This window comes from Drosophila obscura, unplaced genomic scaffold (assembly GCF_018151105.1).
Source record: "Drosophila obscura isolate BZ-5 IFL unplaced genomic scaffold, ASM1815110v1 contig_18, whole genome shotgun sequence".
NCBI lineage: Eukaryota > Metazoa > Arthropoda > Insecta > Diptera > Drosophilidae > Drosophila > Drosophila obscura.
In genome coordinates, this window is record NW_024542767.1 from 91,700 (window position 1) to 119,579 (window position 27,880).

Here is a 27,880-nt window from a genome sequence, read left to right on the forward strand (position 1 = left end):
CTATTAAAGTGACATTCGATTCGATTCGGACTGCCGATCGCTGATTCTTGTTGTTTTTTGTTTTTTGTTTTTGTTTGTTTGTTTGTTTGTTTCTGTTCAAGTGCGTGGCGTGTGAGTGAGAGATAACCCTAGCGGGGTCATTATTGGTGGTGCTCCCTGTGATTATGCTGCTGAGTGTGGTGAAACCTTTTCTACCTGCAGGCGGCTGGGCCCACCACGAGAGCACAACTCGCGTGCCGCCGAAACCCGCACCGTATTAGTCATGATCGTCAGAGCGGCTCTTGAATCACCAGCAGTAACAGCAACAGCAACAGCCTCCATCCCCCCTGCCTTACCCCATTGCCACAGCCACCGAGTGGCGTCCACAACAACAACAATAGCAGCCAATGGCACCACCACCACTTGCTCGTTTATGAATAAACGAATTCGAATGCCGTAAACTGTTTACATTGCTCAAAAGCATTACTCACCTCGCCTCACCTCAGCTCTCTCTCTCACACTCGCTCACACAACCTGACACAGCCAGAGCATAGGTGGGCAGGGAGCGGAGCGCATTGAATTGCATTGAATTGGAGTGGAGTGGGAGGATCGCATTGGAGATTCGCAGCTGCAGCACTAGAGTCTGTCGATTACGTGAGCAGAAAATAAACAACAGGCAGCCGCCAGCCGCCAGCCGCCATTCCCCCTGACCGACCACCACTGATAACACCGCAAATACAAACAAACAAACAAGCCAGAAGCAGAGAGGGAAACCGATCGTGTGTGCTTGTGTGCGTACGGTGAGAGAGAGGGAGTGGAAGTGGGAGAGGATCGTATACTCCTACCAACCAAAACGCATGAGAGCAGCCCCCGGATAACTCTCAGTGTGACTCAGGTGAGCGGGAATCTAACTCTTCTCTCGATTGCGTATACGCCGTGCGTGACATGGCAGATCCTCGACCAGAGGGACAGGAACGGTGGGGCCCGGGGTTCATCACTTGTCTCCATTAGGGTGCCACTTCACACATTAGAGCAGAGGATAGGCGATGACACAGACAGTTACACACACACACACACACAGAGGCAGGCACTCAATTAATTAAGGTTCGGCGCTGATCTTTGCACCCCAAGATGAGCTCCGGCCAGTGCCGGAGAGACACCCAGAACACACATCAGAAATACCAGAAGCAGAAGCAGAAACAATAACAGTAACAGAGACGAGTGTGACCTCTTTAAATTATTTAATTGACACTAATTTATCATAGTCCCATTCCCAATAAGAAGCAGCAGCAGCAACAGCAACAGCAGCAAAAGGGTGACCCGCCCCGGGGCTATGCTGTGCATCTGCGCCGACGCACAGGCCCGCAAGTGGCATCAACGCAATGACTGCGCTCCCAGTTGGAAATTGTCGGCCGTGGCGATCGGTGAACCAGTCCTTGGCGATTGCTCCGACAACAGGATAGAAATAAAATTAGAAATCTAAATCTGAATCTGAAAGACAATCACAATAAGAATAATAATAAATAACATTTATCTGGGAGGTACTACATCCAGCTTGAACATCTATTTCGAACATTAACTCGATGGGACTTTGCTTCATTGGTTAATCCCCGATTTTCTTTCATTTCTATCTGGCTGCAGCACTTCAGAATGAGTGACGAGACAACGGTCAGCCTGGGTGATGCCTTCTCCCCCATGGACATGCCAACGACAACGATGATGCCCCCGCCAACGGATGTCGATGAGAGCGGGTGAGTTGTAAAGCGGCGACGAGTCGAGTCGAGTCGAGTGGTGCTATGTGATGCGACCCTATCGGGAGCTATGGGTAATTATAGCTCTTGGCTGGCAGTGTGAAAGGTCCGATAAGAGATCGTTAATATTACGCGCTTCATTACACTAGTTGTGGGGCCCATCAATGGCGGTGGGGGGGTGGGGCATGGATGAGGGATGTGTTGACACGATCGCTGCGATGACACCGCCTGGGAGTGCCAACAAAGAGAACGATTCTTGTGCCACTGGGCGGAAGCCCACGACGAGTCACCGATATGATGATAACCGGGGGGGACCAGACCGGATTGGGCTTGGCTTGGGTCCTAGGAGGCCGAAGGTCGCATCACTTCTCGATTAAAGCTGCAAGGATCACATATATATTCGCCCTTCTTATTTGTGTGTGCTTTTTGTTGCAGCTTCTCGCACTCGCTGCTGACATTTGCCGCAGTCATGACCTTCCTGATCATGATCGTGGGCATCTGCGGCAATCTGCTGACTGTGGTCGCCCTGCTCAAGTGCCCCAAGGTGCGCAATGTGGCCGCAGCGTTTATCATCAGGTGCGTTTCTCCACCATCTATCTTACGAGTCCAGTATTCCAGTCAGGGGGGAGATTAACGCCATTTTTTGCCTCTCCCGTAGTCTTTGCATTGCCGATCTGCTGTTCTGCGCCTTGGTGTTGCCCTTTCAGGGCCTCCGCTTCGTCCAGGGTACGTGGCGACACGGCGAGGTGCTGTGCCGGCTCATACCCTTCATCCAGTACGGCAACATCGGCGTATCGCTGCTGTGCATCGCCATGATCACGATCAACCGCTACGTGATGATCACGCACCACAGTCTGTACAACAGGATCTACAAACGCCACTGGATAGCCATCATGATCGCCGCCTGCTGGCTGTTCTCGTACGGCATGCAGCTGCCAACGCTGCTGGGCGCCTGGGGACGATTCGGGTACGATGCCCGCCTGCAGACCTGCTCCATAATGAGCGATCGCCACGGGCATAGCAGCAAGACGACGCTCTTCATCACCGCCTTTGTAATACCCTGTCTGGTGATCATCGCCTGCTATGCGAAGATCTTCTGGGTGGTGCACAAGTCCGAGCAGCGGCTCAAGCGGCATGCCACCAAACAGAATTCCATTCCCAACAATCTGCGGCCATTGGCCGCTGCCACCACGCTGCCGGCCGGCGATGGTGCGAGTCCCAGCCAGGTGCCAGCCGGCTGTCGGGTCTCCTCCGACAGCAGCAGCAGCTACTCCACGGATATTCCCGATACCACACCAGCTGGTGGCGGTGCCAGTGCTGGTGCTGGGTCCAAGCAGCAGCCGACCCGCGTCAAGGATCAGCGGGAAGTGCGGGCCAAGCGAAACGAGTGGCGCATCACCAAAATGGTGCTGGCCATCTTTCTGTCGTTTGTCATCTGCTACCTGCCCATCACCATCGTGAAGGTGGCCGACAAGGATGTGGAGCACCCCAGCCTGCACATCTTCAGCTACATCATGCTGTATCTGTCCGCCTGCATCAATCCCGATCATCTACGTGATCATGAACAAGCAGTACCGCAAGGCCTACAAGACGGTCGTCTTCTGCCAGCCCGCCGCTCGCCTCCTGATGCCCTTCGGCAAGGGCAACAACGGGGCCAGCAGTGCCGCAGGTACGTACCGGCTGTCACCCCACCCGGGAACTGCCTCCACTAAGTCACGGTCTCAAATCGTTTCAGAGAAATGGAAAGATACCGGGTTGAGCAACAACCACAGCCGCACCATCGTCTCCCAGATGTCGGCAGGAGCAACGGCGACGGCAGCGGCTGCCGCAGCATCAGCGGCATCGGCGGCAACCCAGCCACAGTCCACGTCCACACAGGGTCCGGTTCAGGCACTGGAGCTGACGTCCCGGGTGCCAGATTTGATCAGCAAATCAACGAATCTGCCACTGCCACAGCCATTGCCCCAGATCCCGCCGGTGGGAGCTCCTCCGTCCGTTACACCGCCGCCGCCGCCACCTTCGGTGTTGACAGCGACACACAGCAACGGAAGCGGCAGCCAACGACTGCCCCTCAAGAAGAACAATCACTCCTCCTACACAAACAGCGGCTTCAACAGCAGCGGGATCAGCCACAGCCAGCGGGATCCCCAGCTCAGTCCCAGTTCCAGCGGCAGCGGGGGCCTCTACCGGCCAGGGGTTGGCTCGATGGGGAACGGCTCGGCCTCGATACGGCGCATCACCATGGTGGGGGACGATATTATCCTGGAGGAGGAGGAGCTGCCGCCCACCCCTACAGCGCTGTCACCACCCCAGATGCAGGCACCGCCGCCGCCACCGGCGGCGCTACCTTCCTCAAGACAAACGACAATGAACACAACGCCGAAGACGCCCATCTACATGAACGTCGACAGCCCGAAGAGAAACCAATCTTATAGCGAACGCAACATTCCAGCTGCAGCTAGGGATGGTCAGAATGGGGTCCAGGACTCCCACTACCAAGGCCCAACCGGCAAGCTAATGGATAAAAAGAAATTCCCAAAAGACTAACGAAATGCTTTAATTCCAAATATCAACGTAATTACGTTACGTTACGTTACGTTATGCTACTTTTTTTTGCATGCCCAAATACAATGCATATCGGTGTATCGGTATAAATCGAGATAGATACCCAATTTGATTTATTTTACGGCCCATACGATATACGATTTTAAGTTGCTGTCGTTTGAAATTGTGCCATACACACACACACACACAAGACAGACACAGGCTTGTATTCAAAAAGTTATCATAGATATCGTAAATTGTAAATTATAAATCCGTTTGCTTCCCATGCCAAATATCGTATCCGAATATCGTTTTACAGTATGCGCTTTTGGCCAGTTCGATTAGCTTTTAAAACATTACACTATATATTACACTATATGCCTATACAATACATACATACATACATACGATTATATAAAGCAGTAGTTACATATATTTAGCTATTTATCATTAGCCCCCACCCCCCACACATTTAGTATTAAAAATTACCTTTTTTTTAAACCCATCTAAACATGAATACATACATACATATGTACATATGTATGTTAACATACAGTTGTTTATTAGTTGCTCTTTGTGCCCCAAATTTAAACATTCCAATTCCTGCGTAGGCCTCTGTAAATGTACATCCCCAGTTGTTAGTAAGTACCGTACCGCCCGCCCGCCGTGCACTTCATTTACACACGAACGACAAGCATTCGAATATCAATAATAGTACTACATACATACATACATACATATATACAAATAAATATTTATATAGAAATATAAATACATACACACACACATAGGTACATGCATATATACACGAAATATGGTGCAAACTGCATGCTGCAGTTGTAATTTGAAACTATTTTGCAATGAACGCATATTTTAGCATATTATTCGAAGGCAACGAAAAAAGTAAAGTAAAGAAGTAAAAGTAAAAAAGTAAAATTAAAGTAAATTTATAGTTTCTGTTTTAAATCAAAGTTTCTGCAGGTCTGCTAAAGAGTCTCTTCCTGTATTTTCTGCATATATTTATCATTCGAGACTATATACACACATACATATGTACATATACATACCTCTTGGAAGATCTTTAGTTTCTAATTTAAATCAGACTTCCTGCGGAAGAAGCTCTGAATCATCATCTTGAATTTCTAGGGGAATATATGTACATATCTCTATTATTCGAGACTATTTACATGCAGACATACATATGTACATGTGTAAGTGTATCGCTTACATTTATAGATATATATTTTCGTTTGTACCTTTGTGCTGCTTAATGCAATCAGACTACATGTCATATAACTCCTATAGCAAAACTGCAACCCATTCGGCTTGACAAACATTCCTTGAACATTTAGCACTGCGAACTGTTTCTCTGTTCTGTTTTAAGCCCAAAGGGTGGAGGTGATGGAGCCATCGATACAGGGCGTACACCACCAAGCTGCTGCTGCTGCCGCTTCGATCTGCTGTGCCCATTACCACTTTTGTGGGGCGGGAGCGCCTCTCCTACCCGGCTGGAGCGTGGTGGCTGGCAGGGCAAGGGAAGGGCGTTGCCGCGAGTGCCGGCTGCGCGCTTATCAGTCGCTGGCTGCACTCAGTAAGCCTGCTGCAGCCAGAGCGAACAGGCAGCAGTTAGCTTAGATCCAGGCGGAGGCAGAGCCAAAGCCAAAGCTAGAATGAATGTGATCTGCACGATCTGCTCGGAGCGGTATCGGGCGACGGACCACATCCTGGCCGGCAGCTGCGGTCACGTCTTCCACGAGGAGTGCCTGGAGCGCTGGCGGGCGGAGTAAGTGCCAGACATAGCCAGCTGCGACGCTGCTTATAATCCGTATTGCGTATTCATTTTCAGATCAAGAACGTGCCCCATTTGCCGCAGCGACGACACCGTGTACTTGCAGCTTTACTTGGACTTTGACGAGTCGTCCACGTCCACGTCCCACAGCCAGAATCAGAATCAGAGCCAAGGTCAAAGCGGAAAGCACAGACAGCGGACTCGAGAATGTCAATTGCACCGAATATTCCGGTATAATGCGGGAATACGAGAATCTGCTGTACGAAACGGGCGTGTATCGGGAGGAGATTGAGTACTTAAACGAACGCATTGAGACCATTATGCTGCGCAATTCAGAGCTAAAGGGGAAGCTAGAAATGTCGAGCGATTCTGATTAAAGGCAACTTTTTGAGGGTAAACATTCGCTTATCTGTCTTTTTGCCGGGTTGGATTGCACCTCTGCACTCCGAGCGAGCACTCGAGTGCAAAAACAAAGCGATTCGCATCTGCGAAGATACAAATACAAATCTATTTAAAATTTATAATCCAATCCAGCTGTGAACCGAACCAGTTTCGCAGCGGTTCCGTTCCAAGTGCAACACTGTTCGCTTGCCGTTCGCCCGGCACTTGGGCGCGCACTTTGAACTACCTGAAAATTAACTGTAGTCGGCCTTTTCATTGCCCTGCATTTCGGGCAATTTTAAGACATTTCGCTCGTGAACTGTGGCCAGGCCATGGAGTGTGTGCGTGGTGTCAGCGGGCAAATACATTTGTGCACCCCCAAAATGCTGGCCGACTGCAGCGAGTGCACAGTCAGCTGTTCATTTGCGAAAAATCGCCAGTTTATGTGCTTCTTCTTGGCCTCTTCTGTGTGAATAGCATATTGCCGCGTCTCTTTGTATCATGATGATGGACTCAATTACAATTACAAAAATTGCAACAAATTAATTCTGCAAGTGTATGTGTGCGTTCCGTTGCCCGATTGTGATAGCCCCGATAAGTATTTAAACATAAGTGCGCGTCGTTTAGCAAGAAATCAGGCGGCCCTGGCTGCAAGTAAGTTGCATTTGCATTTATATTAATTCCCATTGTAAATACTTTTGAGTCTCGTTGTCGGCTCGGAGATTCTCTGATTCCGATGGCAGTGGGGCAGTTGTCATTGCTGTTTGGCTGGGTTTATATTTGTGTGTCGCTTGCGCCGATGCGTCTCGCCTCGTCGCGGTATTGGGGTCGAGGCTGTGGCCGGGACCGGAGAAATTGGCCCATTCTCCATTCATATGCATTTTCCACACATAATTGCAGCAACATTTTTATTTGCAACAGTGGCAAACCAGCCAGACGCAGAGTTGCTTTTGTTGTAGGTGTGTGGTGAGAACGCAATGGCGCTGCGCTGCTAGGGCTGTCGCCTCCCCCGAACTGACTGACAATCAGGGCGCGAATGTCAAGGTCTTCAAATGAATATCAAGCCCCGACTGACAAGTGCAGCAAGCATTACTTAGAATCGCTATTTGCGTCAGCATTTGGGGGTCAACATCAGATATATTTGTGCATCTGCGAGCGGTGTAACAACTCTGCAACCGTGGCCGCTGAAACAGAGATGCGCAGGTGTTGTGACTGCCGAATCACAGTGAAGTGCGGGCACTAGTGAAAATGAAATACGGACACCATTTAATGCTGTAATAAGCAATGTGCAAATACAGATATGTATGTGAGTGTTTTTCATTTTAATTGCGGGCATTTTCATTTAATGTGTTCAACTATGACTTGCAGCCGTGACTAAAGAGAATATTTGGTGACCTGTGTCACGGTTTTGCGCAAAACACTGCTCATCTCCAGAGAGGTGAATTGTGGCCGTGGTGGTGAGATTTGTCTTTGTTGAGAAAAAATGTCGACGCGAAAAAAGGTTTTAATCCATTAGTCAGAAAGTCTGGCATTCTTTGTTGTTGGAAAATCGCATTTGGAGTCTGCAAAAGCGGGATTTTGCGTACGGAGTGCGACACGAGCGAGATTATGTAAATGCAGCACCTGGAACGGCGACTGCAACACCAGACCACACCAGAGCAGACCAGAGCTGCTCTACTCTACCTAGCCAATCGCACAGACACGGTGGCGTTGGTGTTGACGACACACAAAGTGAAACCAGCGCAGCAGAGAGCAGCAGTGAGGGGAAAGTCAGCGTCAGCAGCACCCAAAACACGCAAAACACGACAAAGACAAAAGTAGGAGAGGAAGAGGAAGAAGCAACCAACCGATCTGTAACTGTAAACAGAAGGTAGAACTGAACGCTGTCGGAATGGACAACTGCGACCAGGACGCAGGCTTCCGGCTGGGCCACATCAAGGAGGAGGTCAAGCCGGACATTTCGCAGCTAAATGACAGCAATAACAGCAGCTTTTCGCCCAAGGCGGAGAGCCCGGGCCCCTTTTTGCAGGCCATGTCCATGGTGCACGTTATGCCATCGGGCAACAGCAGCGAAAATCAGGGCCAGATGGCACAGGCGGCCGCGGGCGGCGCCTCCGCCCAGCAGCAGTATCCGCCCAACCACCCGCTGAGCGGCTCCAAGCACCTGTGCTCCATCTGCGGCGATCGGGCCAGTGGCAAGCACTACGGCGTCTACAGCTGTGAGGGCTGCAAAGGCTTCTTCAAGCGCACGGTGCGCAAGGATCTCACATACGCCTGCCGCGAGAACCGTAACTGCATCATCGATAAGCGCCAGCGGAACCGCTGCCAGTACTGCCGCTACCAGAAGTGTCTGTCCTGTGGCATGAAGCGCGAGGCGGTGCAAGAGGAGCGCCAGCGCGGCGCCCGCAGTGCGGCGGGCAGGCTAAATGCTGGTGGCGGATCTGTCGGTGGTGGCAGCGTCGGCTCTGGCAGTGGCGGTGGCGGAGGAAGCGGTGGCAGTGCGGGCGGAAACGGAGCGGAGGAGTTCATGGCCAACAACGTATCCCGGGACTTCAACATTGAGCGGCTGCTGGATGCCGAGCAGCGGGCCGAGGCGCAGAGCGGCGACCGGGCCCTGTCCTTCCTGCGCGTCGGCCCCAACTCGACGGTGCAGCCGGACTACAAGGGGGCCGTGTCGGCCCTGTGCCAGGTGGTGAACAAACAGCTCTACCAGATGGTGGAGTACGCTCGCCTCATGCCGCACTTTGCACAGCTGCCGCTGGACGATCAGGTGATCCTGCTGAAGGCCGCTTGGAACGAGCTGCTGATCGCCAACGTGGCCTGGTGCAGCATTGTGTCGCTGGACGATGCCATGGCCACCGCCATGGGCCACGATAGCGCCTTCGAGCGGCGCTCGCCGGTGCTGCAGCCGCAGCAGCTGTTTCTCAACCAGAGCTTCTCCTACCATCGCAACAGCGCCATCAAGGCGGGCGTCTCCACCATCTTCGATCGCATCCTATCCGAGCTGAGCGTAAAGATGAAGCGCCTCAATCTTGACCGCCGCGAGCTGGCCTGCCTCAAGGCCATCATTCTGTACAACCCGGACATGCGAGGCATCAAGAACCGAGCCGAGATCGAGAAATGTCGTGAGAAGGTCTACGACTGCCTGTACGAACACTGCCGCGTCGAGCATCCGGGCGACGATGGCCGCTTTGCCCAGCTGCTGTTGCGCCTGCCCGCGCTTCGCTCCATCAGTCTGAAGTGTCTCGATCATCTATTTTTCTTCCGCATCATCAGCGATCGGCCGCTGGAGGAGCTCTTCATTGAGCAGCTCGAGTCGCAGCCACCTCCCGGCCTCACGCTGAAGCCCGAATGAGCGGCGGCGTGCTGCCCATCGAAAGTTTCATTGTGATTGCGTTGTTTGCATTTGTCCCTCCTGATCCTGATCCTGAACCTGATCCCCTTCCCCCACACACCCCCACGCCCACTCTTAATATTACGCAAAATGTGTATGTAATTGTTTTTTTTTTTTATTAACATTATTATTATTATTGAGATAGAAAATGTTTTCCTTAAGATGATTATATGCCTACACACAAACGTTTATGGCCAAGTAAACGAAAAACCAATCCCAAAACTTGAGAAGTACACACACACACACACACACACCCACACACACCACCCACACAGACACACACACAAAGACACAAAAGCGAAAAGCAAACACACACAAAAATCTAATTAAAAATTAAACTAAACTAAAGCTAAAGCTAAACGAACATAGATCTAGGCATAATTATGATGTACAAACGTATGTATATGTATATAAATGTATGCATCGGTATGCATACATTATCTATGTAGCCACGTACAGGTACGCATGTGTTCCGTATGCCCGTTCTTGAACCAATTGTAATTAATTTTTATCATAATTGTAACCAGAGTTGCGTTGCCGATTTCATGCGAGACGCAGAACACAAACACAACATAAAATGAATCCAACCAGATATATATATATATATGTATGTATATCTTATGTATTGTATAAAATATAACTCCTGCATAACATAAGGCTTGGGCGTTTCTCTGCTTCACGGATCACGGATCATGGCACGGATCGTCGATTAATTCAGCCGTTGGATATATCCAGCCACTAGTACAGTGCCTGGCAAAACTGTAGGACAGTGCTGGGCGGAGACACGGCTACAAACCCGTACAATGTTTCTCCTGTGGGATCTGCAGCATTGAAAGCTTTTTTCTGAGCTAATTTTACAATAACTGACTACGGCGAAGGATAATCATTCAATTCAAATCGGAGCTGCCGTAGACAAGTGAGTTGGAATGAACAGCCGCTGCAGATTGCAATAGAAATCAATTGGGACATACATACCCACACAGGTGTAAGAATTAATGTCAATGGCAAAAAATATATCCATTCTATCCACAGACCGTGTTCAAACTGAATTTAAATGGAAATAAGTGGCACCCCCCAATGTGGTTGACAAAATGAAAATATTTGAATGTACACGACACGAGACGAACATTACATTTTAGGCCTGAAAAAAACCAAGTTGTATGCTATTCGAAGACTAAAAAAAATATCACCAAACTGATAATGTTATTTTAAGTGGAACTCAAGGAGTGAATATTGTGTCCTAGAATACCCAAAAAAGGGGAACTATGATTCAGATAAGTCGCAACTAATTTAACCATTAGATTTTTGGAAACAGCTTTACGTGTCGGTTTATGCTTAATAATTGCCTGCTCGTACTTTCAGTGTACAGCATATCAATTTCCCACCTGAAAATTGCTGATCGCGCAGCAGCCCTATGCCATCTGATCGCATATTTCCTTTCCATCTATTGGCTGTGGCTATCCTTAGAACCATCCTTCGATGCGATCAGCAATGACTGGCACTGTGTGCACCACATATAGACGAATCTGAATGTGTCCATGGCTGCGTGCTATTACCCAATGATTTGGTTTTGTGGACCACGTCCTTCCCCACCGTCCCGCCCGCCCAGCCCCACAGCCGCCTGCGCTTTTCCCATGGCATTTGGTCAATTTTTATAAAATTTATGTCTCTTGCTTTGTTGGCCTTCTCCCCAAACACCCCCTCTCCATGCCACAGACGACAGCCAGCGGACGTACGGACGGACAGTAGGACAGTGAGACGGACGGACGTCCGTCCGTCCGCACATAGCGAATGTATGTTAGTATGTATTTACAAAAATATGGTATTAACGCACAAGCAGCGCCTAAGAATAGATATTGTTTTCGAAAAAAGAAGAAAATTTGCCGCTGACGACGCACATTATGTTCTAAAAATAAGCAGCAGTCAGCAAGCAGCCAGTCTCAGTCGCTATGGCAATATCTCTTTTGTCCTCTGTACAGATATGTGTCGGGATAATGCTGACTGATCTGCTACTCTGCGATCCTCCACTCAGTTTCTATCCTTTTCAAGAGAGTACCCGTCCCGCCTCACTCTTGAAAGTTTCTCCGTGTGTGTGTGATCCTGTGCTGTTACATAGATCGAGGAGAGAGAGAGAACAAGAAAGCGAAAGCTTTTGAAAGCTCATCAGGCAGCAACAATGGGTGAGCGGGAGAGAGGGAGAGGAATTGGAAAGCAAGCTCCGTCCACAATTATTGTGGGTGGTTTTTATTGGTTTAGCTAATCGTTCGCTATCCTTGATTTTGAGATGCTTTTTTTTTGTATTTTGTGGCTTGCGAGCATATTTAATAAATTTCATAAATATTCCATAAATAAAATATGCATACATACATACATACATGTATATGTATGCATACGTGCGATATTTTACATATTGAAATATTTGAAATGAAAATAAAATGTTTCGCACGGAAAAACCATGAAAGCATGCCAATAAAATCATGTGTTGAACACTCTACCCCCCCACCACCACCCACTTACCGTCCCACACACCAGCGGCCACCATTCTCTGCGTTTTGGCATGTGTGTGTGTCATGTGTGTGTGGTGTGTGTGTGTGTGAATTGGAAAAGAGTTTTCGAAGCGAAATTAACAATTTGGCTATTTTTGTAGTTATGCGGGGGCGTTTAATGGTTGGGCCAGGGCGGGAACAGGCGCTGGGGGCAGAGCCCACAGATCAGACTCGCTGACAGACAGAACGTTTGGGGCCAACAAGTTGTTGTCGCACACACACATACATATGTATGTGCCCTTTGCATGCGTATGTACAGGGTGACTCCTGCACTGGGAGCGATGAAAAAACAAAAAAAAAACTGACGACTTTTCCTACCAATTTTACACCCAACACACACACACATGGCTGGCTGGCTGGGAAGGTAGTAAGAGGGAGACACTGTCTGAGAGGTCTCTTTGGCGCATACCACACTCACAACAGCAGCAGCAGCAGCAGCGACGACAGCAGAGCAGCAGCAACGAGTCAGCATGCAGAAATGCTAAGCACTGGCCAAACGTAGTCAGCAAAGACAGAAATTGGGTTGCAATAATCCAATGTCAGGTACAGCTTAAGAAAAAAATAAAGTCATCATCAAGGATCTGGATTCCAATGAACCTTTGCACTCATTGTGTACAACGTGTATTGATCTTTGAAAAACAAGCTAAAATGTTTCATCTATAATGGCCCCATTTAAACCACACAGAAGTTTCCATGGAAAGCTACAAAACGCTCTTGGCATTCATTGAATCTGTGCAAGAAAGTAACTTTGATGTATTTGAACCCACTGAGAACCGTTTACTGACAATTTTAGAATGCATACAAATATTTGTAACTAAGAATTTCCCATCGTAAGCATTTCTATATATTGTAATTACTTTTAGAAAGGATTTACTCAAACAAATTACAAAAACGATCGTTAGAAAAACTCGTTTGCTTTTAATTGTAATTCCATCCAACGATGAAACATTCAGTTTTTTATAAAGAAAACCCAAATAAGAAGACTGACTAATACGAGGCAACTCATTCGCTGGGGGCTGACTCGTTTGCCCAGTGCTTCGATGCTGACCGAATTCATACTTTCTTCTGGCAATCGCCAGCCAGCCACCCACCCACCACCCACTCCCACTCGCACTCTTTCTTCGTGTGCGCGGTGGCGATCTTCGGACCCGACCGACCCGACCCAAACCAAAACGAAACCGAGGCGAGGCGATGCGATGCGATGCGAGCCGAACCGGCTCCGATGCTGGGGCGCTGCTGCGACTGCGACTGCACGGTCTCCTCGACGGCAGCGGGCGGTGGCGGCCGCCCCAAGAGTGGGTCGGGCTGGTCGTGTGTACGATATTCCGTCCCCAGTTGGCGCGACATCAGTTTTGAGTTGGCTTTCAACGCGAGCGGGTCTTTTCTCTTCGCAAGCGACACACGTAGATATTCCTCCAATTGTCATTCCACCACACATTGTTTTGTTGTTTTTGTTTGGTTTTATGCACACACTTTTTCGTTTCGTTATAATTTTTTTTTACCGTTTTTTTTCTCGTATACATCTTTTTTTGTACTCGTTGAAATCAATAAATATATAAATACAAAAATTCACAAAAAAAATTAAATAAATAAAAAAATACAAAAAAAAAAGGAATAAAAACCAAAAACCCCAAAAAACTTTTCAACGAACGTATTACGAATACATGCGCTGGTGTGTATTTGTGTGTGTGTGTGTGTGTGTGTGTGATGGTTATATATACAAAAAATATATATCTATATATAATATATCTGAATAAGATATACAGTATATATGGGTGTATATGGAAAGATGAACGATTTGATCTGTCCAAAACGGCCAGCGGGATAATGTGCTACCAACAGAATCGAACTATATGTATATATACAATATATATGTATATATACCGTATAGACAGTCAGTTCCGATTTCCGATCCGGTCTGCATTCGCGCATTCGTAATTTGCGTTGAGCGCGTATTTCTCAAAATTATTTCAAATATGTACCCACCTCAAACCACCCCTCCCGGCCACCAACCGACCGCCCGACCGCCCTCCGCGCCGCCCCCACCCCGCCACTGGCGGTTGACGTTGACGCCGAAAATAAAACTTTTTCAAAACATACTATTTTTAACCGATACGATCCGATGAGATACGAAACGAGCGGAAAATACAACAACAAAAATAACATACAAAAAAAAAAAAAAAAAAAAAAAAAAAAAAAGCTAAACGAAAGCAAAGAAAAGCGAATAAAGCAAGAAAAATAATTAAGCAGCAAATTAACGTGTTATACAACGATTTTTTCCCATTCTGCAGACAATATATACATACATAGCTATATGTACGAATATATATATATATATTATTTTTTTTTTCGGTTATATGCTGAAAAATTGTGTGGTTCCAGCAGAATCCGGGAATCGGTAAAACGGTAAAACGGGAGCACGCGCCTATGGAGCAACCACCTGTCGGGCAGGCCACCGTTCGAACTTCCGTTTGCCCATCCGTTAATCGGGCGATCGATATATCGCTGTCGCTGTCGCTGTCCCTGTCCGTCCCACACACTTTCAGCTCTCATGGCTTTGCTTTCGGATGTGCATAAAAGCTTTCAGGATCTGTAGGCTGAAAAAGATTTTGCTCACAGCCTGACTGTTTTTTTTCGCTTCGTTTCGTTCTGTCAATCAATCGATCGTTCGATCAATCAATCAATCAGCCAGAATACACTCACATACACACACACACACACGCGCATATGCAGAGACCCAGAGGTTGGGAATCTGCACCAGTTAAAGACTGTTATACCCCAATAAGAACTAAGAGCAGAGAAGCAGAAAACAAGTACAGTGAACCAATCGAACCAACCTCTCCATCTCCACCTCTCCTCTCCATCCCTGGCAGCAGCAGCAACTGGATCAGCATCATCTGAGCAGCAAACGTCAGCCGCAGCAGCAGCAGCCGAGCAGCGAGAGAAGCAGCAGCGCCCAGAAGACACACACGCACACACACACACCACCACCACCACAAAGAGAGAGCCAGTGAAGAGAGAGAGTGTGTGCCAGCGAGTGCCAGGAAGAACAGTAAACCCCCAGACACAAGATGATGATGGAGAACGGTCTCTCCATGGAGTACGGAGACGGCTACATGGAACAGGAGGAGGAATGGGAGCGTGAGGGTCTCCTCGATCCTGCGTGGGAGAAGCAACAGAAGAAGGTGAGTGCCAGTGCCGTGCCGGACCAATCTATTCCCCCATTCCATTCCATTCCATTCCATGCCATGCCATGCCATTCCGTCCATTCATCTATATTCATATTGTGGTATATAGTCCCCGTCCCCATTTGCATAGATATAGAACACATATGTAGCATCCGTATATATGTACATACATATGTATGTATGTATGTGCTATATGCTTCTGGCCAAGTTCTATATTTTTCGATTATGTTTCAATATTTCCCTGAGATCCGTCGAAACCAACAAAAAAAACAACTGTGAAAACACAAAAGCTCGGCGCGCATTTAAAAATAGAATTCTCTTGCTTCATTTTCATGGCTCTTGCTCGAGAAATGTTTGAAGATAGTACAAAAATAGTTTGTTGCTGTTGCTGTTGCTGCTGCTGCTGTTCAGGAACTACACACATATATTGTACTCTATATGCATAGGCAACCGTAAATATAGCGAGTATATCTATTCTCATTCCCATTCGATCGTTTATCATTATGAAAAGCAAGCGAGAATCGAATCGAATCGAGTCGAATCTCAAACTGAAACTGAACATCCAATTCCCCCACATTTCCGCTATCTCCACCCACTGGCCGAATCGAACCCAAACCCAAAACCCAACCCAATCCAATCAGAACCGAAGGTTAGATGTACATATAGGCTCCCCTCCCCTACCCATTCAATTATGCTTTTGTTGAGGGGAATGGGCGGGATGGGGGCTGTGCTGTGCTCTTTCATCCCGTTTTGTTTGTTTGCTTTGTGTCGTCGTCGTCGTCGTCGTTGTATGTATGTTACCTGCGGAAGCGTCTGTTACCGTTAACTGTAGGCCAACGCAGCAAGCAGTAGAAGAAGAAGCAAGCAGCAGAAGAAGAAGCGACAGCCAGCAGCCGAACAGCAACTAATTGCCACCGTGCAGATAACGCTGGAGTGCAGATACAAATATCTATATATCTATCTATCTATCTATCTATCGGGCACACAACATGACAAATTGTCATTTGTTGGAGCATATCTTCAGATAGCCCCAACCGACGCCCCAAGGCTGAGTGCTAACACTTTTCATTGGGTGTTTTTTTTTTCTTGTTTTTTTCTCGCTTTGCAAAGTCAGCGATGAGATGCATTCCAACCCACAGATCGACCTGCACACAAAAAGCTACATACATATGTTTATACATATATATATGTATGTATGTATCTATGTACATATAGTATACATACATATTTTAAGCATCTATATGCATAATTCTACAAAATGTAGTGCAAGGCTATGTTTTTGACACGCCGCCCCGTGCCGTGCCTAGGTAGGCGTCGACAAGCAACGGACGGAACAGAACGGAACGGACACGGACACGGCTGCTATTGACAATTAAAAATAGCCAGGCGCAGGCATTCCTATGCACAAGATTTCCACAAGATTCGGCGAGAAAAACCACCGAACTACCAACCCATCCCACCCACCCACAGCGCCCGAAGCATCCGAACGAACCACAAAATGCAATGACAAATATCTGCCCAAAGAAATTAACGTAAAAATGGAAATGAGAATATGAGGATTCTTTTTTTTGTTTTTGTTTTTTTTTTTTTTTGGCGGTCGCCAGCCACAGATGACTTGAGCTTGACATGGTCACACCTGCATGTGTGTGTGCTTGTCTGACAGAGCTAGAGAGAGAGAGAGAGAGGAGAGTGTGTGTGCGTGGCATCCATCTCTACCTCCCTCCCTCCATCCCTCCCTCCCACAATCTTTGTCTGATCCTCCACTCGATATATCTACATATGTACGTGCAGAGGTGTGTGTGTGTGCATAGACATTTCGTAACCGTAAATTACGGAGCAGAATTCGTCATTAGGCTGCCACTGCCACTACCAACTGCCTCTTCTCCTCCTCCTCCTCCTCCTCCACCTACTCCTCGTCCACCTTCTACTATTTCTTCTTCTCCCTGCCTCTCGCTCTGCCACTGGCCAGTGTTGGTTTTGTTGTTTTCAAAAAATGAAAGGCCCCAAAAAAAAAATTAAATAAGAAAAAAAAAAAGTGTTGTTTTTGTTTTGTGTGTTTACATTGATCGCAACAAAAGGTGGCAAAAGGTGGGTGGGTGGGTGTTTGGGTTGGTTGGTTGATTGGGTGATTGGTTGATGATGAGTCTTACTCTACCCCTTCCCCTTCCCTTCGCTTGCCAACTCTCTCTCGCTCTCTGTTTCTCGCTTTTGTGACTCATCATTCCTGGCAGTGGAGTGGCCGTGCGGTTTCGCGCTGTGCTTATGGGGTGTGCGGTGGGTAGGATCACAGTCACAGGGTTGCCACCCCTTCCTCACCACCACCACCACCAGAGACGCAGACGCAGACACAGACATAGACAGAGGCAGGTCCACAGGCCGTCCCGCCGACTGACTGGCCATGTGCGAATGAGTCCATGCTATGGGCCCGCTCAAATTACACTCGGCTAAAAATGGGTGTGCAAGAGCGAGTGCGTTGCTGCCAAGGAGAGCTTTTGGCGAAAGCTCTGTGCGCGGCGCGGCATCTAAATTAAAGAAGCAGCCACATGCATACATATATTTATGTATGCATATGTATATGTATTCATTTATTTTATTTGCTTGGTTTTTTTGGCGCGTGCGCATTGACTTGGCTCGCGATTGCTCAATCGATCGATCGCCTGGCCAAGATCATAGACCAGACCAGGCCAGGCCAGGCTAGGCTAGGCCAGGCAACTTTGAATGCAGCTTCCCCACCGATCCCCCTCCCACCAAAACCAGGCCTGGCCAGGCCACTGCCTGATAACGGTAATTGATCAGAGACGACGCTGAAAACGGGTTGGCGGAATGCGCCAGCCGCCAGCCGTCAGCAGAGATAGCGAGAGAGAGAGCGCCAGTGGCATGGGCAGAGAGTGACTGAGAGAGAGCGGAGTGGAGTGGTGTGGAGTGGAGTGGAGGAGATTCAAAGACGAGCCTAACTAGCGGTAAGCCGCTTGTTGCTGCTGAGCGACTTGTTTGGCGACGAACTGCAGCAGCAGCAGAGCATCAAAGCAGCTTCACTCTGACACACACAAACACACCATACACACAAATGCATACGCTGGCGCTGGTTGTTGGCCTATTTATACCCTTGCAGGGGGAATTATGATATTGACCAGATGATTGCAATGCAGCGAAAGCAAATCAACAACGAATAAGTGTCCTCTGTGCATATGTACATATGTATGTAAGTGCTTTATGCATACATACATACATACATATGTACATATGTAGGTAAAACTTGAACGAAAATGTTTATCAAAAAATGGAATATTAATTTATTTCAATATTAAGCATAATATTAATATTAACAGTAATTAATAGAACTCAGCCCCAGTCAAATGGGATGTACATATTTATGTACATACAAACATATGTACATGTATGTATGTTGTAATATTTCCAGCTGTACGAACAAAGTTCAAGGGTATCCCCAATGTGTTTCTAATTCTTGCTTTCTTTCTTTCTTCCTTCTTCAACATTGTTAGGCCTCAACCCACTCAGGGAGAGCTGGCGTGGTAGGTGGTAGGGGGGTAATGTGTAATCTGTCCCCACCAACCGTTTTGATCGTTGCGTGTGTGTGCCCTGTGTGTGTGGGTGAGCGATTTGCATTAACAGTTGCATTTCTTGTTCTCGACTCTCTTCGCTCGCTCTCTTCTAAGCCAGCAGTCACCGGTCCACCAGTCCACCAGTCGAACAGCATCCCCATTGTCTCACGCACATAACATAACTGTACGCTAATGGCTAATAGAGTCTGCTAGTCTACCTCCCCCCCTCCCTTCACTCTCTTTCTCTCTATCGCTCTTTCTCTGTATGTCTCTCTGTTGAATCGCATCGGTGGATTTGTCTGCTTGGCTGCTAGCGGTGATCCATTCTTATTGGCATCCACGCATTGGCATCTACATATGTACATACATAAATATATCACCACGGGGATTTCCTTTTCAACTCCATTGATTCCATTCACGGACCTCCCTCCTCCTCCTACTGCTGCAAATCGGATTCCCGAACGAATCCCGAATTGTTCTCTTCAGTTCGGTTTGGTTCACACTTTTGAATGGAACCCCCCAATTCCCCCCCCAATTCCTATATTTACATACTATTCCCATAAAGTGCACTCAGCTCAGCTCTGCTCTGCTCTTCTCTGCTCTCCTCTGCTCTGCTCTTGTGGTCTGTGGGCGGATCACACGACCCAACCATATGGACATTAAGCTCCAGCTTTGGCTTTGTCTCCCATTCTCTCCGCTCAGAGAGCAATAACAATGCAACAGTTGTAAATTTTACACGTGAAACGAGGAAGTCTTGTGGAAGTGTCGGAAGAGGGAAGCGGGAAGCGGGCAAGGGGAGAGCAAGAGCTGTAGACTCCAAAAATAATGAAGTGTGTGCAAAAAAAAAAAGAACTGGTTTACATTTATATGCATGTGTGCATGTGTGCGGTGTGTGTGTGCATGTGCATATCGGGGGGACACATGTATTGGTATTGGTGTTGTATTTTTTTTTTTCTTTTTTTCTCTTTGTTCTGGCTGATCTGTCCTCTGTCTTCGGTGTCTGTCTGTTCCCATTCGGTGAAAAATAACTGCAACTGTCAGCCTCTGTTGCAGCAACAACGAGAACAAGCATAGTGCAACAGCAGCAACAACAGCAACAGCAGCAGCAGCAGCAGCCTCAGTGACAGTAGGCCCCACATCAGGTGAAGGCGGGAAAAAGTAGCAAAGTAGTGGGGAGATCTCATCAGAATCGTCAACCCAACACAACCATCACAGAGTGGTGGCCGCGCTCTGAGCAGACGTAGACATTGCCCCAAATGGGCTGGGAAAGGGCTGTGTGGAGAGTGCGGCCCGAGTGGGATCTGCCTGGAAAATATTCAATTAAAAAATGTGCCACCCAATAGATTTATGCTTTGAGTCTGAGTCGCCCGTCCAAAGGTTCTAACTCATGTCAGCACTCCCCCATTATGAGTAATCTATGCCCAAACTCTCCTTAACTCTCCTGCTTAGGCAATTCCTTAATCCTTTAAAAAAAATAAAGAATCCTGTTGCTCTAGTAATCATTGATTTATTTATTTATTTTTATTTCTAAACGCACTTTTCATAGACATTTACCGCCTGGTGTAACAGTCATCTGCGCAAAGCTGGCACCGCCATCGACAATATCGATGAGGACTTCCGCAATGGCCTCAAGCTGATGCTGCTGCTGGAGGTGATCTCCGGCGAGACGCTGCCCAAGCCCGATCGCGGCAAGATGCGCTTCCACAAGATCGCCAATGTGAACAAGGCCCTCGACTTTATCGCCTCGAAGGGCGTGCATCTGGTGTCGATTGGCGCCGAGGAAATTGTCGATGGCAATCTGAAGATGACACTCGGCATGATCTGGACAATTATCTTGCGCTTTGCCATACAGGACATCTCCGTGGAGGAGATGACCGCCAAGGAGGGTCTGCTGTTGTGGTGCCAGCGCAAGACGGCGCCCTACAAGAATGTCAACGTACAGAACTTCCATCTGTCGTTCAAGGTGCGGCTTAGCATAATAATTAACATTTAAGGACACATATATAATCAATCCCTCTCTCCTCTCCTCTCTCTCTATCTGCAATAGGACGGTTTGGCCTTCTGCGCGCTCATCCATCGCCATCGCCCAGATCTGATCGACTACGCCAAGCTTTCCAAAGACAATCCATTGGAGAACCTGAACACTGCCTTCGATGTTGCTGAGAAGTATCTCGATATTCCAAGAATGTTGGATCCAGATGGTGAGTGGTCGGGTCTAAGGTCTAAGTCTAATCGAACCAATGCGGTTCAGTTCGGGGTGGAATTGGGGCTATATGCATAATGTAAGACTTAATTATAAGAGATAGGATGGGCACGTATTAATTGATATATATTAAAATGAACAAAACAATGACAGATTTGATCAACACACCGAAACCGGATGAACGTGCCATCATGACGTACGTCTCCTGCTACTATCACGCCTTCCAGGGAGCCCAACAGGTTGGAAATGTGACGCATGTACCCGAACCCACAAGACAATACACCTACGTCCCGAATAATTACAATGTGACTAAACTTCACCACGATACACTTAAATATATATATATACTATATATATATATATATGCATACATATATATGCATATATGTATATATTCATTACTCGTTCTAAGTATATTCTGCGATTTTGTTGCCCGTTCGATGCAGATGCCATGCCATGCGCCCAGCCCCCTCCCGCCCTGTGCCAGGCGGCGGGGATATCGCCTCAAAATTTCGCTTTCACATACATATATACACCCGATATATGGAATTTAATGTGTTGTTTTTTTGTTTTTTTTTCCATTATTATATTTTCCCATTTAATTTCTTGCCCGAAATATTCGTTCGTTGTCCTGCATTATGCATTTTGCATCCGCAACTGTCCGCCACCGTCGTCCACCGTCGGTGATAACTCAATTTCCCTACTAACTGACATCAACCTCCCCGTGGGGAGAGCTGCCCAGGCCAAAGATTGGCTGAGAGAGCGACCTCCTGCCTACTCTGTCCCACTTTTTGGCTCTCTTTGGCTTGCTGCTGCAGTGTGACCCTACCTCTTGTTAAGTTAACCCAACAAAAAAATTAACCTCATAAACAGTTCCGTTAGCAGCACATTCACATTTGGAAGCAGCGGCTGAATCAGCTAACGATTTTCCCGTTCACCAGAACAACTTGATCCCTGATCAGTGATGGATATCCAACGATTAGTGATTATGATGCATAAATCAGCAGTAAAGGAGCGTACAAATATAACGATAAATTTGTTTGATACATTTATGATACATTTCTATTGTCTTATATCGATAGCTGTTAGCTATCGATAAGAAAAAGCGCAGTAAATCGTAGCGCAGAAGACCGTAAATGCAGCATATGCGTTCAATAGAACTCAAAACCATGATACCTTCTGATCATGATACGTCCTGATACATGATCACTGATCACTGCCTATAATAATGTCAACGTACAGAACTTCCATCTGTCGTTCAAGGTGCGGTGATATCCACTCTCTCACTCTCTGTGATAACATGATCCCTGATCACTGATCCATTCGCTTATGGGAAATTTGAGTGTGCTCTAGTGAAACAAAAGTATTATAACATAAAAACGGGACTCGGAACTCGATCCACTGCCTGCCACAGAGCGCCGGAGTGGGTCGAGTGTCCGACAGAGTCCGTTGAAGGCATGAGACTACCCAGTAACTAAAACGATATACCGATATGTTAATGTTAATGTTGATGATGATGATGTGATGATGATGACGATGCCTGCCAAAGACTAACACCAAATTATGAATTAACTCATTTTGTCTGTTTGTTGCATTCTCTCTCTCCTCTCTCTCTCTCTCTCTTCTCTCTGTCTGTGTGTGTGCGCGCACCGCTCGCCTCTCCGCTCCGCTCCGCTCATCAACAACAAAACGCCATTAACAACAACAACAACAACTGCAACTTCAACAACAACTGCCAAATTCCCTACCAACAAAAAAACACACACACACACATGTCACACCATCACACACACACATACAGATTTGCAGAACACGGCTCTGCCCGATGAGCGTGCGGTCATGACCTATGTATCGTCGTACTATCACTGCTTCAGTGGCGCCCAAAAGGTCTGTTGAAACACAAAAGCAAAAACAAAAAAACAATAAAAACAAAAAACCAAAAAAAAAACAAAATACACAAGTACATAGCACCCCCGCCAACCCCGTCCCAACCTATCACTTTTTGAGCCATCTTTCTGCCTCCCTTTTGCTGTCTTACTGTTCGATCGGTTGATCGTTGTCTCTCCATGAGATATATTCTTATCTCCATTAGACATACCCGTACACACAGCCGTACATCAGAATACAATACATAATGCCATATACATAATCCTAATGCTTTAATAAAATATACATACATACATACATACACACACACATATGTATGTATGTGTACTGCCTGCGAATGGCTTGCTCTGACAGGACATCGCTTTAGCCATCAATGGAGCAGCTTTCTTCTACTCCTGCTGTGCGAGAGAGAGTTTGCTTCCCTTTTTTATTTACTTTGTTTGGAGCGGAAACCCATGAAAGATTGCAGAATCCAAAATCTATATAGAGTAAATGTTGCCAGCGATATATAGCGTCCGTGTGTCCGTCCATCTGTCTGTCCTGTGGCCCGCAGGCATCGAAAACGGATCACAAATGTTTTTTAAATATTTTTAAACTCTTTTTGCTCACTCTATAGTTTTTGTTTGTTTTATTTTTAGTGACAAAAATTCATGAAATTATTTAATACGAAAATTGAAAGCGATTCTAACGAGTTCTCTACGAAACCGTAACCCTTGGGTCCGTATTTGCGTCCGTGGCAGTTTTTGCAGAACAGTTCCTTCTCATGCTCGGTGCAGTTTGTGGAGTCCAGAGCCTTGTTGCATATGCCATGCCCTTTTGTGATTAAACAGAAAGGGGAAAGCGAAACGTTATGGCATGTTGCTCCAGATATCCATAGGATCGAACCGATCGTTCGATCGATTCAGATTGATGTTTATGGATTCTCCCAATACCTGCTGCACTTGAAGCATGTTTTATGGAGCTTGTAGCCAAAGCCAAACTGCTGCTTTCAATCGGTCTTGTACCGCCAGAAAGTCTTTGCTATTTAATGATTTTTAAGGCATAATATTCGTAGTACAGAAAGGAGACTCCTTAGAGACTAACTAAAGCCTCGGCAGGCAGGGAACTTAGGCGCTCTCTTTCGTTTTCTTTTTTCTCCTTACTGCTTTCTGTTCTCTGTTTGTTCTGTGGTTTGCTCTCTTGCTATCGCTCGCTCTTGCTTTATTATGTTCCGTTACGCAACGCTCAGGGTGCAGCCATATCTCTGATCTCAACTCAACTCAGTTCTCAGTCCCGAATCGAGGAAACGGAAACGAAAGTGCAAGAGAGAGAATGCAGATGCCAGAAGATGTGGCTGCCACTGAGCCTGGCTTTGAGTTTTTTTGCTGTTTTTTGCTGTATTTTTTTTTGCTGTTTTCCTGTTCCTTTGTTCGTTTCGTTTTCGTCTCGTTTTGCTTTCGACAAAAAATCTGAGTTGGTTCCGTGCTTCACACACACACGCACACTCAGAGCCGCCCCAGTGCCGAAGTTTTCTAATGAAATATCTTTGATCCTCCCCACCCACCCCCCAACCCCCCAAAAACCCCCCCCCACCGAAATCCAATAGGCGGAAACGGCTGCCAACCGCATCTGCAAGGTACTCAAGGTCAATCAGGAGAATGAGCGTCTCATGGAGGAGTACGAGCGTCTGGCCAGCGATGTAAGTTGCCAAAATGCAAACCCATTCCTTTCCTTCCCTTTATCCATGCCCTTCTTTTGTTTGTTGTTGTTGTTGTTTGAAATAGCTGCTGGAGTGGATACGCCGCACAATGCCGTGGCTGAACTCCCGCCAGGCGGACAACTCGCTGGCCGGCGTCCAGAAGAAACTGGAGGAGTATCGCACGTACCGACGCAAGCACAAGCCCCCGCGTGTGGAGCAGAAGGCAAAACTCGAAACCAATTTCAACACCCTGCAGACGAAGCTGCGTCTGTCGAATCGTCCGGCCTACCTGCCCACCGAAGGAAAGACCGTCTCCGATATCTCGAACTCGTGGAAGGGTCTCGAGCTGGCCGAGAAGGCATTCGAGGAATGGCTGCTGGCCGAGACCATGCGCCTGGAGCGACTCGAGCACTTGGCCCAGAAGTTCAAGCACAAGGTAAGTGTCCCCCCCGTTCCCATTTGCATTTTTTGCATTTTTTATTCGTACTCATCCAGGCTGATGCCCACGAGGACTGGACGCGCGGCAAGGAGGAGATGCTGCAGTCGCAGGACTTCCGCCAGTGCAAGCTCAACGAGCTGAAGGCCCTCAAGAAGAAGCACGAGGCCTTTGAGTCGGACCTGGCCGCCCACCAGGATCGCGTTGAACAGATCGCCGCCATTGCCCAGGAGCTCAAGTAAGTCGCCAAGTCCAAAATGCCATGCATAAATCTAATCAATAACCAACCCACCCCCGCCTGCTGCCCCCTGCCTACAACGGGCAACGTTGAATCTGCGCGTGAAGTGTGAGGTTAGGTAGAAGCCACCCATCGATCTCGATCTCATTTCCAGATCTGACATCTCTTAGCACGACATTCACATTTGCTCAATCGAACCTCATTGACCTCATTCGAGCCTCATTCTCTCATTGATCACACACTATCACACCTGATTGAACACGATCTCTCATGATCACCACTGATCACCACTACTGATCGCATTGATCTCACTATCCTGATCACACACTGATCCTACCCTGATCACCCTGATCCTGATCCTCCTGCTAATCCAAGATCAATTATTAAATCAATACGTTTCTCGTTCCACATGCAGCACCCTGGAGTATCATGACTGTGTGTCGGTGAATGCCAGATGCCAGCGCATCTGCGATCAGTGGGACCGCTTGGGTGCCCTCACTCAGCGTCGGCGCACGGCGCTGGACGAAGCGGAGCGCATTCTGGAGAAGATCGACATCTTGCATTTGGAATTCGCGAAGCGTGCGGCACCGTTCAACAACTGGCTGGACGGGACACGCGAGGATCTGGTTGATATGTTCATTGTGCACACCATGGAGGAGATCCAGGGCCTGATCCAGGCGCACGATCAATTCAAGGCGACGCTCGGCGAGGCCGACAAGGAGTTCAATCTGATTGTGAATCTGGTGCGCGAGGTGGAGTCCATTGTGAAGCAGCACCAGATACCCGGCGGTCTGGAGAATCCCTACACGACCCTGACCGCCAACGATATGACCCGCAAGTGGAGCGATGTCCGCCAGCTGGTGCCACAGCGCGACCAGACGCTGGCCAACGAGCTGCGCAAGCAGCAGAACAACGAAATGCTGCGCCGTCAGTTCGCCGAGAAGGCCAATGTGGTGGGTCCCTGGATCGAGCGGCAGATGGATGCCGTGACGGCGATAGGCATGGGCCTGCAGGGCTCCCTGGAGGATCAGCTGCACCGCCTCAAGGAGTACGAGCAGGCTGTGTACGCATACAAGCCGAATATCGAGGAGCTGGAGAAGATCCATCAGGCCGTGCAGGAGTCGATGATATTCGAGAATCGCTACACCAACTACACGATGGAGACGCTGCGTGTCGGCTGGGAGCAGCTGCTCACATCGATCAATCGCAACATCAACGAGGTGGAGAACCAGATCCTGACACGCGACTCAAAGGGCATCAGCCAGGAGCAGCTGAACGAGTTCCGCTCCAGTTTCAATCACTTCGACAAGAACCGCACCGGCCGTCTCTCGCCGGAGGAGTTCAAGTCCTGCCTCGTGTCGTTGGGCTATTCGATCGGCAAGGACCGACAGGGCGATATGGACTTCCAGCGCATCCTCGCCGTTGTCGATCCCAACAACACTGGCTACGTGCACTTTGATGCCTTCCTCGATTTCATGACCCGCGAGAGCACCGACACCGACACTGCCGAGCAGGTCATCGACTCCTTCCGCATCCTGGCAGCCGATAAGGTGAGTCTCCAAATCTCTCTGAGCATGATACAATCTAATTCACCCTTTTCTCCTCTCCCTCTCTCTCCCCTTAGCCATACATATTGCCCGACGAACTGCGCCGCGAGCTGCCCCCAGATCAGGCTGAATACTGCATCCAGCGCATGCCACCATACAAGGGCCCCAACGGAGTGCCCGGTGCCCTGGACTACATGTCCTTCAGCACAGCTCTCTATGGCGAAACCGATTTGTAAGACCCCCGAGGCTTACGCAGCCCACGCGGATACGAGAAGAAGCCGAGCCGAGCCGAGGCGACTTGAGCGGAATGGAGGAGCAGGAAGGAGCAGGAAGAGGAGCTGTGGCCAGATCATATAATAATGCTAAACTCTAATAATAATAATATTAATAAACATAGATTTATTATACCTACACTCGTAACGGTAACTTCAGAAGAACTACAAAGAGAGAGAGAGAGAGAGAGTACCATCATGAGAGAAATATTTATAGCTTTTCCGTCTCGAACCGATGATGTGAGTGGGTGCGGACCATGCCCCAAAATCCTACACCCCAAAACACCAAACACCACACACCACATACAAAACAAAACATACATACAATACATACATATACATATATATACATATCTCCTCTATATATATATATATCAAATATATATTTTTATGCAGAATCTTATCGATTGTAAAACACACACAAAAGCAAAAAGCAAAAAGGAAACAAAACAAACAAATCATCGCAAATGCAAATGCAAATGCA

At 47.7% G+C, this 27,880-nt stretch overlaps 4 protein-coding genes across 6 annotated transcripts; all 4 read left to right on the forward strand.

Annotated features, from left to right (window-relative positions):
• Positions 1 to 784: 784 nt before the first annotated feature.
• LOC111075044 (G-protein coupled receptor moody) lies at positions 785 to 4,391 on the forward strand. The gene is given in 6 exon segments (XM_022368113.2): positions 785 to 874; positions 1,621 to 1,730; positions 2,166 to 2,306; positions 2,389 to 3,271; positions 3,273 to 3,399; positions 3,466 to 4,391. Coding segments are annotated over 5 exon segments (2,064 nt in total). The 5' UTR covers positions 785 to 874; positions 1,621 to 1,629; the 3' UTR covers positions 4,278 to 4,391.
• A 1,465-nt stretch (positions 4,392 to 5,856) lies between these two features.
• LOC111075046 (E3 ubiquitin-protein ligase RNF128) lies at positions 5,857 to 6,461 on the forward strand. The gene is given in 3 exon segments (XM_022368116.2): positions 5,857 to 6,057; positions 6,121 to 6,243; positions 6,245 to 6,461. Coding segments are annotated over 3 exon segments (432 nt in total). The 5' UTR covers positions 5,857 to 5,944; the 3' UTR covers positions 6,441 to 6,461.
• Positions 6,462 to 7,883: 1,422 nt separating this feature from the next.
• LOC111075045 (protein ultraspiracle) lies at positions 7,884 to 10,117 on the forward strand. Its single transcript, XM_022368115.2, has one exon. The coding sequence runs from the start codon at positions 8,336 to 8,338 to the stop codon at positions 9,797 to 9,799; it is 1,464 nt and encodes a 487-aa protein (XP_022223807.1). The 5' UTR covers positions 7,884 to 8,335; the 3' UTR covers positions 9,800 to 10,117.
• Positions 10,118 to 15,312: 5,195 nt separating this feature from the next.
• LOC111075043 (alpha-actinin, sarcomeric) lies at positions 15,313 to 27,447 on the forward strand. Of its 3 annotated transcripts, none has more exons than XM_022368109.2 (9): positions 15,313 to 15,569; positions 20,682 to 21,098; positions 21,183 to 21,336; positions 21,492 to 21,643; positions 24,811 to 24,903; positions 24,989 to 25,339; positions 25,399 to 25,577; positions 25,993 to 27,127; positions 27,202 to 27,447. In XM_022368109.2, exons 1-9 carry the CDS (start codon positions 15,456 to 15,458, stop codon positions 27,358 to 27,360), a joined length of 2,754 nt encoding a protein of 917 aa, XP_022223801.1. In that variant the 5' UTR covers positions 15,313 to 15,455; the 3' UTR covers positions 27,361 to 27,447. The 3 variants fall into 3 exon arrangements, with proteins under 3 accessions (XP_022223801.1, XP_022223802.1, XP_022223804.1); XM_022368110.2 differs by having other exon boundaries at positions 15,320 to 15,569; positions 21,492 to 21,577; XM_022368112.2 differs by lacking the exons at positions 15,313 to 15,569; positions 20,682 to 21,098; positions 21,183 to 21,336; positions 21,492 to 21,643 and adding an exon at positions 23,163 to 23,225.
• The last annotated feature ends 433 nt before the right edge of the window (positions 27,448 to 27,880 follow it).